The 16,916-nt window shown below is 39.2% G+C and overlaps 1 protein-coding gene across 1 annotated transcript in view; it reads left to right on the top strand.

Annotated features, from left to right (window-relative positions):
- Positions 1–16,916, top strand: part of CAPN8 (calpain 8) — a 121,999-nt gene that overhangs the window by 10,053 nt on the left and 95,030 nt on the right. The window contains exon 2 of the mRNA XM_044672725.1: positions 40–109. Coding sequence (XP_044528660.1) covers positions 40–109 — 70 coding nt within the window. The remainder of the gene's footprint in view (positions 1–39; positions 110–16,916) is intronic.

The following is a 16,916-nucleotide window of genomic DNA, read 5'->3' as shown; positions in this document are numbered from 1 at the left end:
ATGTCTTTTTTTTTTTTTTTTGTACCAAATTCTTTTCAGGAGTTGTGTCCTGACCCTCAGTTTATTATTGGTGGAGCTACTCGAACAGATGTTCGTCAGGGTGCCCTTGGTGAGTAATGTGTATATGTGTATGTGTATGTTTGCACGTGTGTGTGTGAGAGAGAAAGAGACAGAAAGAGGAAGAGAGATTGAATGAATGTGTGTGTGTGTATGTGTGTGTGTGAGAGAGAGAAAGATAGATAGTGAGACAGAGAGAAGGAGAGAGAGAGAGATAGAGAGATAGAGAGAGAGGGGGTGGGAAATTGCATTTATGTACATGTAAAGAATGAGTACCATTCAATAAAGTAGTGACATTCTATGGAAATAAAAATATGACTAGGCATGCATGTTTCCATGTTTTTGCAACTGCTTTCTTGGGGATGAATCCAGGACTCTGAAATTATCTTAAACTGTGGATTTTTCCTTGCAACAGAAGTCATTCTTTTAATTAACTAACGTTTATTAAGCTTTCTATGGCAGGATAATGGTACAATGCATTGAAGTCATAGAACCTGAGTTTGAATGGTGGCTCTACTATCTATCAATCATGTGACCTTGGTCAAATCTCTTAGCCCCTGGACCTCAGTTTCCTCATTTAGAAAATCAGGTAGTTGGATAGGGTGATCTCTAAGGTCCCTTTTAGTTCTAGATTTGGAGACAGGTAGTCATAGGGGATAGACTTCTAGAACTAGAGCCTGGAAGATCTGAGTTAAAATCCTGTTAAGACACTCACTGTGTGACCCCAGACAAATCACTTTACCTTTGTTTGCCTCAGGTTCCTCATCTGTAAAATGGGAATAATAATTCCCAGGGTTATTGTGAGAATGAAATGATATATTTGTAAAGAGTTTTGCAAATATCTGTGAGCAATTAATTGATTTATGATCACATGATTATCTGTGTACTGAACACTTTTATGAGAGATTTTTCTTCAGTACATTAATTATTTCTTCTTTTGGCTAACAAAGAAGAAAAAAAATCCCTCTAATATCCAGGATTCATTCATCCAAACCATCATTGTTGCTAGACATGTGGTGCATTTTTTTTGATGGCTTCTATAGTTAGCCTCCAATCTCTATTTTTTCCTCATCAATACTCCTTCTCATTTACTCTGTCTTTGAGCTAAACAAAATAACTCATTGTCCCTTAACCTCATTCTGTCCTGTTCCAACTTAAAGCCTTACCAGGGGTTTTCCCTTGTGTCTGAAATATACTTCCTTCTCATTTCTCGACCTTTTGAAATCCTCTATGACTTTTTCTTTGAGACTTAGGTCTGGTTCTGCTTCTTGTTAGACTTTTGATTTCCTTCCAATGGAAAGTATTTTCTCCTTCCTCATTTTTTCTAGAATACTTTGAATTTCTTGTTTGCCCCTAGATCACTGGTGGCAAACTCCCTTTTAGAGGGGTGGGTGATGTGAGAAATGTCCTCAGGCACACGTGGAGAGAGGGAGGGGAGCAGCCTGGCTCCGCATCCCTCTGGCTTTCTAGTAATAAACTCTGGTGAACTCTGTGCTGAGATGATGGTGCACATGCCCACAGAGAGAGCTCTGAGGGCCCCTTTGGCACACGTGCCATAGGTTTGTCACCACAACCCTAGATCCTAAAAAAGTTCCTCCCATGTGGAAAGTATTTAATAAATGTATATTGAATTGAATTGTTAACTGACTGCCTTCTTGGAATTACCTTTAGAGTAGGTAAAACACAGTGGACTTCTTTATAATAATTGCTGTTGAGATATTTTCAGTCATGCCTGACTCTTTGTGACTCTATTTGGGCTTTCTTAGCAAAGATATTAGAGTAGTTTTCTTCCCCAAGAAACCACATATATCTGAATCAAATCCTCTCTTGCCCAAGACAAGATCTAATTCCTTGTCTTAGTCTCTCAATCTTGGATATTCAAGGCTCTGACTGCATTTAGGGCTGTACTTATCACAGGTCATAAGAAAAGACAATTGTTTATGAGGTACAATTCAAGCTAGTCTGTCATACTGCCCAAAATCCTTAATAGAGTTTTCTGTCTCTGTTTCTCTCTCTGTGTCACTTCTCCCTCTGTCTTTCAAATATTCTTATAAGGGGGCAAACCATTTGCCAAGCTTTAATTCATTCAAAACCCAAGGTAAATTGCTCAGTTCATTTTACAGAGTAAGAAACTGAGGCCAACAGGTTTAAGTGACTTGCCCAGTGTCAAACAGCTAGTAAGTGTCTGACGCCAGATTTGAGCTCATGAAGATAAGTCGTCTCAATCCATTGCTCCACCAAGGTGCCCCTTTATAAAAATACTTTACATTTATTTTGATATTAGTGTAGTCTTTTGTGTGCATGGTCTCATTGATTATTTACAAGAATTCTGTATGAATGGCAGAATGGCAGATATTATTACCTCAATATAGCTAATTTAGTTAGGTGGCACAGTGAAAAAATAGAGTGCTGGACTTGGAGTTGGGAAGATTTGAGTTCAAACCCTATCTCGGAGAGCAAATAGCTTAACCTTTCTCATCCTCAGCTTTTTTAATCTGTAAAATGGAGATAAAAATAGCACTTGCCAACCTGGGTCTTGAAGATCAAATGAGATAACATATGTAAGATATGTTGCAAACCTTAAAGTACTATGTAAATGCTAGCTATTGTTCTTATGATTATTTAATGATGAAATTTGAGCTCAGAGAGAGTAACTACTTGCTCAAGGCTACACTGGTTGTTGTTGTTCATCCTTCATTTTTCAAAGAGGACCAATAATATCATAAGAGTGAGCAATATAGTAAATGCAAGACTGGAGAAAACATTTATTCTATTAAATACCCATTATGTGTTAAGCACTGTACTAGGTGTGGTAGATACAAATATAAAAGTATATAAAATATACCCTCAAGGAGCTTACATTCTTTTTTTTTTCTTTAAATCTTTACCTTCTGTCTTCGAATCAATACAAGTATTGGTTCCAAGGCAGAAGAGGGACATTGACTTGTATGTGAATTGGATTTAAGAGAGGCAAAGTTGCCCAAAGTCATCAGCCTCACTCTCTCTTCCAGAGTCATCAAAGTTCAGTGGTGAATCAAAAAGTTAAGACCCTAGCGATGGCTCCAGGATACAGTAGATGCCCATGGTGTCTTCAGATGTCTGTTTGCCTTAATTCACTGGAAAAGAAAATGGCAAACCACTCCAATATCTTTGCCAAGAAACTGCCATATAGGGTGATGACATGACTTGAAAAACAAAAAGCCTATGAGCCTTGCGTGTGTGTGTGTGTGTGTGTGTGTGTGTGTGTGTGTGTGTTCATGTCTCCTCTACTCAGCTCCTGTTCTGTCTGAATCTAGAGCCCTGATCCATGTCTGTTTTCATCTTGTGCTGTAAAACTGAGGTTGAGGGGTAGTTCCAAAATTGGCTATTCCAGTAAAATCTGGAATTCTCTTTCTCATGCTAGGGAACTGCCTTGTTTACTGTTCACAATGCTGAAGAATCATGCTCATGTTCTTTATCATTCTGGCTCTCCGGTAGCAAGTAGCAAAGGAAGGACTAGAACCCAGCATCTCAGACTTCCTGCCTTAATAAGGGAGGGACAGTGAGAAAGGAATTTAGGAATGCTTGTCATCCCAGCTAAGCAATCTTTCAGAGGCCCAGGATCTTGGATGCATCTTATCTTTTCATATCCACTGCAGATTAGATCCCGTGTCACTTAAGGAAGAATTCATTTTTCATGAGTTTTCTTTTCACTTGTCAGAATGTATACACACTCCTCCCTGCTAACAGACTTAGTCATTCTGATTATGCAAGACCTCTTCATAACATGGCCTTGTAGACTGGAACACCTGTCTAAAGTGGGACAACGTTCATATTTCAGTGAATGGATTCCCAGGTGCCTCTGGACCTGTGTTCAGTGAGAGTGAAGCCGACTGCCTGGGAATGAGAGAAACAACAGACAAAGTGAACCCAATTCAGAGAAAAACAGTGGGGGAAAACCTGACCACAGGAGAAAAGAAAATGAAAAGAAAATTATTTTTAGAAAAGTTTTCTTTCCCTCTTCTATCTCCTATGCTCCCTCTCAGGCTGGTTTGAGAGCTTTATGACTGAAAATCAAGGAATCGTTTAAGAAAGACGCTCCTCCAGTTTCTTCTTAGTGAGAATAACAAGTAAGCCAGTAGCCTATGGAGTTTTTCAACAATAAGAATGATTCTATAATATCAGGAAAAACAGGTAATGGACACACCTATTTTATGGTCAGCCTGTTACCTAGGCCATCAGAGGAGTGGCAGGAATTTAACTCCTTTTTGGTGATATGGAGGAATGTGTAATATTTATTCCCTTCACCTAGAAAGTGATTAACTTTTTATTTAGCACATATGCCAAAGAAATTAATCTTCACCTCTAAAACCTGGAAGGGCATCTGCATAGTGCTCTATTCTTTTCTTGAAAGTTGTTTCATGCTTTCTCCTTGTTGGTTCTTTTAGTTCTGTATTCATTTTGTAGCATTATTTTATTTTATTAAAAATTTTTTTTTAACCCTTACCTTCTGTCTTGGAGTCAATACTGTGTATTGGTAAGGGTAGGCAATGGAGGTCAAGTGACTTGCCCAGGGTCACACAGCTGTCTGAGGCCAGATTTGAACCTAGGACCTCCCATCTCTAGGCCAGGCTCTCAATCCACTGAGCTACCCAGCTGCCCCCTTGTGGCATCATTTTAATATCTATTGGTGGGGATTTTCATGGGAACTTTGAGCTTCTCTGATCTACCCTGCCATCTTGGTCCACTCCCCTCCCTCTCCCCCAGGAAGAAAGTCGGAGCATAGCTCTCTGTATGTAGACTCTGTAGGATAATAATAGTATCCACTTCCCAAGTTTGTAATGAGTATAAATGAGATACTATTTGTAAAGTGCTTTATAAGTGTAGCAGCTATTATTAAGTGGTGGCTAATAAGTGCTCTATAACTGATGAACTTTGTTGATTTTCCCCATTAATACATTGTTACCAAATGAAGAGATGCTGGATGGTGTACTGGATAGTCAGGAAGACCAGTGTTCAAATCCTGACTCGGACACTTCTTGGTGGTGTGACTCTAGGGAACCTTATTTCAAGGAACTTTCTAAAACTTAGCTAAATGATAGAGGGGTTATGATCAGCATTGGAGAAGACAGTCCCCCAAAGAGTTTTCTACCCTGAAAAAAATCACAGATCATTCACATAATTACTTATCTCCATTTCAAACTGGAAAAGAAGGTATTTCAAAAAGGATGTTTCAATCACCATAGCAAGCATATTCACAGAGAAGCAATATAGTAAATGAATGAATGAAAAAAAAAACAAACCTTTGTTCTATTAAGGACCCGTTATGTGCTAGGCACTGTGCTAGGTGAGAGACACAAATGTAAAAGCAAGGAAGTACCTGCCCTCAAGGAGCCTATATTCTTTCTTTTCTTTTAAGAAAATCCTTACCTTCTGTCTTAGAACCAATACAAGAATCAGTTCTAAGGCAGAAGAGTGGTAAGGGCCAGGCAATTGGGGTTAAGTGACTTGCCCAGGGACACACAACTTAGGAAGTATCTGAGACCAGATTTGAACCCAGGCCCTCCTGTCTCCAGTCTTCATACTCTATCCTTGCTGCTTCTGAAAGTTTCTTTTCTTTTTTAAACCCCCACTTTGCATCCTAGAATAGATACTATCAGTTGTAAGGCAGAAGAATGGTAAGGGCTAGGTAAGTGACTTGTCCAGGGTCACCCAGCTAGGAAATTTCCGAGGTCAAATTTGAACCTAATGCCTCTCATCTTCAAGCTTGACTCTATCCACTGAGCTGTCTAGCTGTTTGTCTCAACAGCTTGCTTAAATGCAGTGCTCTCTACAGCTCTTTTAAGTGCAGTGCTTTTGCCAGTTGGTCAGTATTGGATGCAGGTCTTTGACCCAGATCTTTTTGACTTTGAGGTCAGCTCTCTTAAGACGGGTCAGCTGTCATGTATTTGTGACTTCAAGGACATGTCCTCTTTTCATGATGCAGAACCACAGAATTTAGGAGTTGGAAGGGAATTACTGGGGCAAGAGAGAGAGATCAGAAGAGGCAGGAAATAAAGGAAAGCATCACAGAAGAAAGGGAATCTGAGCTGACCATTGAAGGAAGAGAAGGATTCATAAAAGTTGAAGAAGGGTTGCATTTTGGGTGTGGGGGAATCTGTCATGAACGCACAGAGGTGGGGGATGACATGCCTGTTCAGGGAGTAGTTGGTAGTCTGGCTTGGTAAAATGTTGAGTAAGCAAAGGAGAGGCACAGGCAAAATAAGACTAGAGAGATATGTGGGAACCGAGAGTGGAGAATTTTGAATGCTGTTCTAAGGAGTTCGAATTTGAAGCTAAAAGACAACAGAAAGCCCCTGAAGGGTTTTTAAGCTGAGAAGCAGCATGGTTTCTGGGATGCTAATAGCAAGAATAACTAAAAGCCCAGGACAGACCGTATGGATGGAGAGTGGGGAGAATTTTGCAGTGTGGAAATTTCTCAGAGCAGGAACACAAACTACTGGGGCCAAATCACTACTGTCTATGCTCAAAGTGCAAGCTTTCCTTAGCAAGGAAAACAAAGAGAAAGGTTTCTTCCATCTCCATGTTGTCAGGGAGAATGAAGTATTCCTTAAAAATAAATACATAATAGAATAAAACAAGGACTTTTCAGCGGGAAAACAAAAAAGGCAAAGGGACATCTTGACCTATATTGGGGGCTGGGGGATTGGAGGGTAGAAGAAAGACACTGAACACTTTGTCCAAGTTATAGATGATGCAGTTCTTCCTTTCTCTCTCTCTCTCTCTCTCTCTCTCTCTCTCTCTCTCTCTCTCTCTCTCTCTCTCCTCTCTCTCTCCCTCTGTCTCTCTCCTTCTCTTTCTCCCTCTCTTTCTCCCCCTCTCTCTCCCTCTCTCTCTCCCTCTGCCTCTTTCCCTTTCTCTCTCTCCCTCTTTCTCTTCCTCCCTCTCCCTCCCTCTCCCTTACTCCCTCACTCATTCCCTCCCTCCTCTTTCTCTCCCTCCCTCCTTCCCTCTCTTTCTCTCCCTCTTCCTCCCTCCCTCCTTCTCTTTCTCTCCTTCTCCCTCCCTCCCTCCCTCTCTCTTTCTCTCTCTCCTCCTTTATCTTCCATCTTGGAATTGGTAACAAGTTCCAACAATAGGTTCCAAGGCAGAAGAGTGGTAAGGGCTAGGCAACTGGGGTTAAGTGTTTTGCCCAAGTCACACACGTAGGAAGTGCCTGAGATCACATTTGAACTCAGAACCTCTTGTCTCTAGGCCTAGCACTCTATCCACTGAGCCACCTAGCTGTCTCTGTTGTAGTTTTTATTGAAGGGGAGAGAACTGGGGCTTCTGGTAAGGAAATATCAGGTTGTTCTCCAACCAATTAACTTTAGGAATAACCTGATAAGAGTATCATCCTGAAAGGATCAGAGGAAGAAGAATGAAATGCTAGGTGGTTATTAATGCCCTGTCACTGAGAAAGCTTGGTGATGCAGTGGATAGAGAATAGTTAGTACACCCTGAGTTCAAATCCTTCTTCAGTTACTTACTTTGTGTTTCTGGCTCAGTCACTTAACATCTGCCTGCCACGATTTCCTCATCTGTAAAATGGGCACAATAATAGTACCTTCATTCCAGGGCTGTCATAAGGACAAAATGAGTTAATATGTATAAAGTGTTTTGCAAATCAAAAGCTCTATAGAAGTGCTATTATTTTTATTAGTCAAGCTGTTAGCAAGGATAGAAAGATCCAGCATGTCCCTTTACTCCTTTATGTCCCCCAGCCTAGACATGACTTGTATCCAGAATGTGAGAGAGAACTTTTTAAGCTATCTCAAACCAAGATTATGAAGTGTTGGGTAAGAACCGAAGGCTTTAGGAAGGAAGGAAGGAAATAAACCTACTCTGTGCTGGATGCTATACTAAGAGCTTCAGGGGCACAAGTGGTGTTTTCATGACCACTGCCAGATGAAGGAGAAGGGTTTCACAAGAATGAGGCCAAAGGGTTTCAGAAGAGTAAGGTTGAATTGGGAAGTGAAGACTTGGTTAAGAAGATGGTATCCAAGAACCAGATTTGGATTTCTTGGTCACAGCTCAAACTGGAGGAATACTGTAGGCTCCTGGTCAGAGTTAGAATATGTCTAATAGGGGCTGGTAAAATCATATTTGATTGACATCTTACAGATAAAATCAGAAGAGTTTTAACCTGCAAAGGAAGAAGAAAAGAGAAGGCATATCTACAAAGTTAGAGAGAGACCAGAGGCAGCAGCTCTGCTGTAGGAAGAACAGAAGTGGAACTGGCCAGAAATTCCCGAGACAAATGCCAAAAAAGAAGATAGCAATAAGAATCCATGGCCTCAGATATCTATAGATAGATGCGGAAAATACGGGTAATGTGCAAAGGAGCTAGAAATACTAATCCCAGGAAGTTCATTTTACTTCATTGTTATCATGGATACTTAGTGAGATGAGACTGAGGACTACCTCTGGAAACACATACTTAATTTGAAAGGTATGGATATGCTTGTAATGGTGGCAGTGGAGTGTATATGTGGCGAAGCATTGCTTATTTAAAAAACAAACACTCATGGGAGCAGCTAGGGGGATCAGTGGATTGAGAGTCAGGTATCTAGATGGGAAGTCCTGGATTCAAATCTGGCCTCAGACACTTCCTAGCTGTGTGACCCTGAGTAAGTCACTTAACCCCCACTGCCTAGCCCTCACCACTTCTTTGCCCTGGAAACAATACTTATTACTGATTCTAAGATGAAAGGAAAGGGTTTTAAAAAAAACAACACACTCATGTAAAACACTCCAAGTACCAGAGGAGACAAGTATGGTAGAGACCATTTGGGTGAACTGAGCAAAGGCATTGGCACCATGTATACTACAGACCATCTGGACAAAAAGAGGAAACAGATGAGGAATTTGGGAAACAGATCATAAGCCTGGACAGAGGGATGATATGTCACGAGGGAGGGACTTCAATTGCCTGGGCATCTGCTGGATCTCTTCCTCTGTCCAAAGCAAGGCATAATAAATATTTTGTGACTTGTGTCCATGATAACTTGTTCCTTTAAAAGATGGAGGATTTACTGAGAGGAAACTACTCTTTGGGATCTGATTCTTAAAAAAAAAAAACCAACCCATTACCTTCCATATTAGAATCTATACCATGTATTGGTTCCAAGGCAGAAGAGTGGTAACCACATTGTTCATCCACAGACCCACATCTCTCTACTCAGAGGAGGGAACTGTCCTTCACTGTCTATTTTTCAGAATTGCGATTCATCATTACATTTCAGCAGGGTGGCTATCCCTTAGTGTTTCCTTTTGCATGCTTGTGGCATGCCAAATTTGAGAGAGTAGATTCCCAAGACTTTAAAAAGGAGTAAATAGGACCCTATGGATAAAAATTCTGTAAAGAAAGTCAGTCCAGAAAGGAGGGGAAGCTCTTGAGAATAAATTCTGATGGGAAGAAAAGAAACAATACCTATGAAGAGGTAAGTGAGGTGGCAAAATTATCTAAAAAGATCAGTATGGATACCTACATTAACCCAATTAGAGTTTTTCCTTTTTTTTTTAAATTTCTGAACTTAAAATGAGCACTTCTATATACACAATGGAACAAAAAAAGAGGATTATACATGAAACTATGGATCTCATGTATAATTTGCCCTTCCTTCAAAGCATATGATTCTTTCTGTTCTCTTTTTTCTGCATTTAAAACCATGCTCCAATGTCTACCTTTTCTTTTTTCTTTTAAAATTGTTTTTGGCAGCTTTATACCTAGCTACCCTTTTCCTTTCAATTCTGCCTCCATTAAAAAAAAACAAAGACTAAAACTTTGAAAGAAATTATGCAAAGTTAGCCAAAACTAATCCACATTGGCCATGTCTAGAAATGGGTGTCTCATTCTGCACCTTGAGTCTCTCAGCTCTTTCTTGGGAGGTGGGCTACATGCTTCATCATCAGTTCTTTGGAATCATGGTTGGTCTTGGTATTGATAAAAGTTCTTAAGTCAAGGGCAGCAAGGTGGCTCAGTGGAGAGAGACTCAGGTTAGGAGACAGGAGGCTATAGGTTCAAATCTGGCTTCAAACACTCCCTAGCGGTATGATCCTGGGCAAGTCTCTAGACCCCCCATTTCCTAGCCCTTACTACTCTTATGTCTTGGACCAATACTTAGTATTGATTCTAAGGCAAAAGGTAAGTTATTAAGTCTTTTAAATCAACTGACATATATTTTAAACGTTGCATACAGAAGATAGAAGCAAGGGTAAGTAATGGAGGATAGATACAAAAGCAGGCACAATCCTGTACAAGGCTGGAAGGTGAATAAATAAAGGTTGTTAGTGTTGTTCTTTTAAAAGTTATATTGGAGAAAAGAAGAGAATCAAAGAAAGAAGAAGCCTATTACCCAGGCTTTATGCAGAGATAATGGCAGGGCAGAACAGTTTAACTTTTGCCATGATTTTAAAATGTTTTAAAATTTTTATTTAGAGTATTTTTCCATGGTTCCATGATTCATGATTCCCCCTCACCCCACTTTCCCCTCCCAAAGCTGACAAGCAGTTCCACTGGGCTATACATGTATCATTGTTCAAAACCTATTTCCCTGTTATTCACATTTGCAGTAGAGCGATCTTTTAACATCAAAACCCTAATCAGATTCCTATCACACTACATGATCAAGCATATGTTTTTCTAATGCATTTCTCTTCCCACAGTTCTTTCTCTGGATGTGTATAGTGTTCTTTCTCACAAGTTCCTCTGGATTGTCCTGGATCATTGCATTGCTGCTGGTAGAAAAGTTTATTACATTCAATTGTACCACAGTGTATCAGTCTCTGTGTACAACGTTCTCCTGGTTCTGCTCCTTTCACTCTGCATCAATTGACTTCTTTCCAGTTCACATGGAATTCCTCCAGTTCATTATTCCTTTCAGCACAATAGTATTCCATCACCAACAGATACCACAACTTGTTCAGCCATTCCCCAATTGATGAACACCCCCTCATTTTCCAATTTTTTGCCACCAGAAAGAGCTTTTGCCATGATTTTTTTAAAAACCCTTACCTTCTGTCTTAGAGTCAATACTGTGTATTGGCTCCAAGGCAAAAGAGTGGTAAGGGTAGGCAATGGGGGTCAAGTGACTTGTCCAGGGTCACACAGCTGGGAATTAAATGTCTGAGACCAGATTCGAACCAAGGACCTTCCATCTCTAGGCCTGGCTCTCAGTCCACTGAGCTACCCAGATGCCCCCTTTTGCCATGATTTTTGAAGGATGATAGAGAGCTGGAAAGGTACTTCAGGGTGTAATTGTGGCAAGTGTCCCAGTTTTCATAAAAAGAAAAGAGAATGGAATTTAAAAAACTCTAGGCAACTGGGTTTGACTTTGACTCCTGACAAAATACTGGGAAAACAAACAAAGTAGGAAGTTAAAAAAAATTGAAAAGACACCAGGAAGCCACCCCAGGTCTATACAAAGACTATGCTCTGAATGGAATGGACAGATTCTAGGACAGATTTCAAAAGGTCTTGATATTCAATAGATCTGTCAAGTCCTCTGAGCTGGAGACAATGTAGCTTCAGAATGGAGAAATCCCCTAGAAATTAAGGATGATGGAATTTAAGGATACTTAAATAACAACAACATTATCTTATTTGGGCCTTGGAGCCACCTTGAGAAGTTGATGCTATTATTATCCCTCTTTTACATTTGAGGAGAGGCAAACAGGTTAAATGACTTGCAGGTCACACAGGTCTGAGGCTAGCTTTGAACATAGACCTTCCTGACTCCTGGCCCAACCCTCTATCCATTGTTCCATCTATCTACCCTAAAATCACTACTATTCATTCATTCATTCATTCATTCATTCATTCATTTATCTTTTTATTTATCTATTCATTCATTCATTTATTTATTTAGGTCAGGGTTGCTGGCAGGGTAGATCAGAGGAGTGCTATGGATATGATTTGCCCAGATTTTAGTGAAGTATTCAACAGTTTCTTATGTTATTATTTTGAAGAAGATGAAAAGATGTGAACTAGATGACTGTTTAATTAGGTATATTTGGAGTGATTTATAAGGTCCCCAAAGAAACTACACCGAGAGAAGTTGCTAATGGTTCTTTGTACTAACTTGGAAGGAGGTCTTCCATGGAGTGCTTCCAGGGATCTAGGCCTGTTTCTATGGTGATTGACATTTTTATCAATTATTTGTATCAAGGAACAGCTAGGATGCTTCTCAGACTTGCAGGTGGCACAGGATTGGAACATGGCAGAGAATGGGCTGACATTCACAACTTCATGGGATCAACAATCTAGAGCTAGAATTTAGAAAACTACTGGTCCAATTTCTCATTCTACACTTGGGGAAACTGAGGCCCAGAGAAGTCAAGTAACTTTTCCAAGGTCACACAGGGAGTAAATTGTATATCTGATTCCAGGTCCTCTGACTCTAGATTAAATGCTATTTCCACTCCCTCTCAATAAGATGCAAAAATATCTTGACAGGATAGAATACTATTCTAGTACAATGAAAATAAAATTCTATGTAGGTATCAGTGTTGGAAACTCCCAGAATGGAAACTTTTTCCATTAATGAAGCTCAGCTACTCTTAGTTAGTTAGATAGCAACTTAGATGGTTATATGGAAATTAGGTGACTTCTTCATGGTCACATATCTAGGCTGTATTAGAGATACAATGTGAACCCAGGACTTTTTTGTTCCAAGGACAGCTCTTTTCTCAACTATAATGCATTCTCTGTCTCTCTCTGTCTCTCTCTGTCTCTTTCTCTGTCTCTGTCTCTCTGTCTCTTTGTCTCTCTCCTTTCTGTCTTAGAATCAATACTAAGTTGTCGGTCCAAGCCAGAAGAGCAGTAGTGGTTAGGCAATTGGGATTAAATGACTTGTGCAGGGTCACATGACTAGAAAATGTCTGAGACTAGATTTGAACCCAGGACCTCCCATCTCCAGGCCTGGCTCTTTGTCCACTGAACCACCCAACTGCCCCCACATTGTCTCTTAAAATGAAATTTATTTGGGGGGGGGGAAATAAATATAAAGTCTTAAATATAGGCTAAAAAAATTGACTATTTAAGTACCAAATGGAGGAGGCAAATCAACACAACAGCTTATTTGAAAAAGATCTGGCATTCTGAGTAGCCTGTAAACTCAGTATAGGTTACAGTACAATATGTCAGCCAAAAAGTTCATAGAAGGCATAGTATCTGGAACTAGGGAAGTGCTGGTCTCACCAAACTCTACCCTGGATAACACTCAAATTATTGGATTAGGTTTTGGGCATGTTATTTTTTGGAAGCACATTGGTATAAGCTGAAAGGTATCAAGAGAGTAAAAAAAAATAAAGGACCTCAAGATTATGCCTGTTTGCCTATTTCCTAGGGTTGACCAGTCCATTGTGCTTTAGAGATAGTTCTAGTTGTTATGAAGTTTTCCCTTCCATAAAGTCTGTTTGCATCTTCTATATCTTCTCCACGCTGATCCTGATTTTGTCCTCTAGGTCCAAGCACATTAAGTCTAATCTTTCTTCTACATGACAGTCTTTAAGTACTTAAAGACAAAATCTTTTCTTTTTTAGGCCAAACACCCTCAATTTCTCCAAATGACAAAGTAATACCAAAGGGTTGCCGTTCAGATCTTTCCTCAGACACCAGCTGAGTGACTCTGGGAAAATCACTTAACTTCTCTTAGAGGTTTTGAAACTTTGTTTTAGTCATTGACCCCTTTGACAGCCTTGATCCCTTCTCAAGATAATATATTAAACACATGAAATAAGATCTATGTTATTTCAGAAGATATTGAAATGCAGTTATCAAAATTAATTTTTTTAAAAAGCAGCAACCAAGTTCTCTGACTTCAGTTTAAGGATCCTTCAATCTTGATTTCATTTGTAAAATGAGAGGGTTCAACTTGAGGGTCTCTGAGGTTTTCTCCATTTTTAAATCTATGATCCTATGAGACATCCATGGTCAGGGGCCAAAGATAATGACAATTCAGAAAAGAAGGACTTTGAAGGAATGGCCAAGTATGTGGGAGAAATTAAATAAAACAAAAAACCATTTGTTAATCATTATGTTTTGCTAAGCTTTGAATTAAGGAATGCATAGATAGAAAGTAGGATGGTTTCTGCTATTGGGGAACTTGTTTTTTAATTGGAGAAACCAAAAACCATAGAAAGGTTTGTCTTTAGAGGTGATGGAAAGGCCCAGGTGTCCAAAAGATTCAGTAGTCAGGTGAATGTCAAGGCTAAGGGGTCCTTAGGTACACTGGCAGTCAATGTCCAGGTTTCTGGAAGGTGTAGAGACAGGGAAAAATGGAACTACTAGTAGACATTAGGGCACAGTGGCAGCTGTGTAACTATGGGCAAATTATTTAACCTCTTTGAATTTAGTTTCTTATCTATAAAATGAGGCTAGTGCCTATCTCACAGAGCTGTGAAGTTCAAATGAGGCAATGCATGTGAATCAGGGCTTTGTAAACCTGATGACAAACCAGGGATCTAGTCAGAGTGGGATAAATGGATGGAATAAACCCCAGAGGAGAGGTTGCTGAGTGATGGCAATTGCCATCCATTTCCTACTTGACCTGCAGTGTGAGATGGTAAAAGAGAAGTAACCATCACTGAGAGGGAGACTGGAATTGTGGCATATTCTGGAGGTCAGCTTCTGTGAGTCCCCAAAGATGGAAAGCATGTGATAGGGAGAGATCTAGGACTGAAAGGAGTCGGTTGATGATAGATTGGGGTTTTAAATTCATAGAGTGGAAGAGGTGGTTGGAGTTAGCTCAGGAAATGCTGAGATGATTTATAGATGAGTTAGGTAGAACTAGACTATGAATCAATCATTCTAAAAAAAAAAAAAGCCAGACTCTTAATGCAAAGATCCCCATGGCCGACTGAATGGACTGGACCTCAATGAGAAAGAATCATGCCTCAAAATACTAATGGTGGGAACAATTTTTAATCTAGCTCAATTAATAAACCTAATAGTGTTTATTAATAATGAAGTCCTGAACCAAGTCCCCATGACATGTATCTAATTCAGACAACTACTGACTATGAACAACAGGTGAATAACAGAGATTTAAAGCAGAGATTATATACCCAGCTAGCAAGAGAAGCCATTGGCCATTGTATAAAGTGATTTGTTTGCTAGAAGAAAAAGGTGGCACCATCAAATTAGGGTGAGCCATGGAACAATCTAAATTAAATTCTTTGTTCATTTTTTAACCAGTTCTAACAATGATGCAGAATGTGGCTTGTTCTTCAGTTTAAAATTGATATGTTAAGATTTAAAAAACTTTAAAATTTAGTATTTAACAAATTTCATTCAAAGGGTTTATTTCTTCTTTCTTTCAATCATTTCATTTTTCTCTCCTTTCTGAACTACTTGGTTGAGTAGAAGAAACAGTGCCCACAGAATGGTAGTACTAGCCCTGCAGGGGGACATTATAGTTATTTTTTTCCTCCAATAATATTTGACTATATTTTCTCCCAATTACATGTAGTAACAATTTTGAACATTTGTGTTCTGAAATTTTGCAATTCAAATTCTCTCCCTTTTTTCTTCCCCTTTCACCACTCCAAAATGACAAGTAATTTGATATAGGATATACATGTACTATCATGCAATACATATTTCCATGTTCATCTTCTTGTGGAAGAAGATACATATCATACACAAGAAAAAACTCAAGGCAATAAAGTGAAAAATGTTATGTTTCAATCTGTATTCAGATGCCGTAAGTTCCTTCTCTGGCAGTGGATAGCATTTTTTTATCATGAGTCCCTTATAGCAATTTGGATCCTTACACTGCTGATAATAAAGCCAATCCCAGATGATCATCTTACATATTGCTGTTACTGTGTACAATGTTCTCCTAGTTCTGCTCATTTCATTTTGCATCAGTTCATATAAATCTTTCCAAGTTTTTCTGAAATCATTGTTTATCATTTCTGATGGCATAATAATATTGTATTACAATCATATAATACAACTTGTTTAGTCATTCCTCAACTGATGGACATTCCCCCAGTTTCTAATTCTTTGCCACCACAAAAAGAGCTGCTATGAATATTTTTGTACAATAGACGCTTTCTCCCATTCTTTAATCTCCTTAGGATACAGACCTAGTAGTGATATTGCCGAGTCAAAGGGTATGTGCGATTTTATATCCTTTGGGGGATAGTTCCAAATTGCTTTCCAGAATGATTGTATCAGTTCACAACTCCACCAACAGTGAATTAGAGTCCTAATTTTCCTATGTACCTTAAAACCTTCATTATTTTCCTTTTTAGTCATATTAGCTAATCTGATAGTTATAAGGTGGTACCTCAGAGTTGTTTTAATTTGCACGTCTCTAATCAATAGTGATTTAGGGCATTTTTTTTCATGGCTATGGATGGTTTTAATTTCTTCATTTGAGAACTGAGAGGCTATAGTTATTGAAAGGTACATGATATAGTCCTTGTTGGAAGAGGGAGTTTCTCTTGAAATCACCCCATCAGAGGTATATTGTGGGTCAGTATTAACTCAAAACCTTAGATCATTAGTCCCTACTAGAAGACATCCTAGTTCAAAGCGAAAGGCATTTAATCAAGCAGAATGGCAAAATGACTGATAAAAGATTCCTCCCATACACATAGGACTATACTACCCTAAAAGTTAGCATACCACCAGTTGAAGAGAAAATGAATATGAAGGGAGACACATACATGGTTGAGGAACCTGAGTAGCCAGACCATTTTTTGCTCTCATGGCAACATTCATAACGGGAACTTTCTTTCTTTCTTTCTTTCTTTCTTTCTTTCTTTCTTTCTTTCTTTCTTTCTTTCTTTCTTTCTTTCTTTCTTTCTTTCTTTCTTTCTTTCTTTCT

This window comes from Gracilinanus agilis, chromosome 4, assembly GCF_016433145.1.
Source record: "Gracilinanus agilis isolate LMUSP501 chromosome 4, AgileGrace, whole genome shotgun sequence".
Taxonomy (NCBI): domain Eukaryota; kingdom Metazoa; phylum Chordata; class Mammalia; order Didelphimorphia; family Didelphidae; genus Gracilinanus; species Gracilinanus agilis.
The sequence above is the reverse complement of the archived record's forward strand: the minus strand, read 5'-3'. Positions and strand labels throughout refer to the sequence as shown.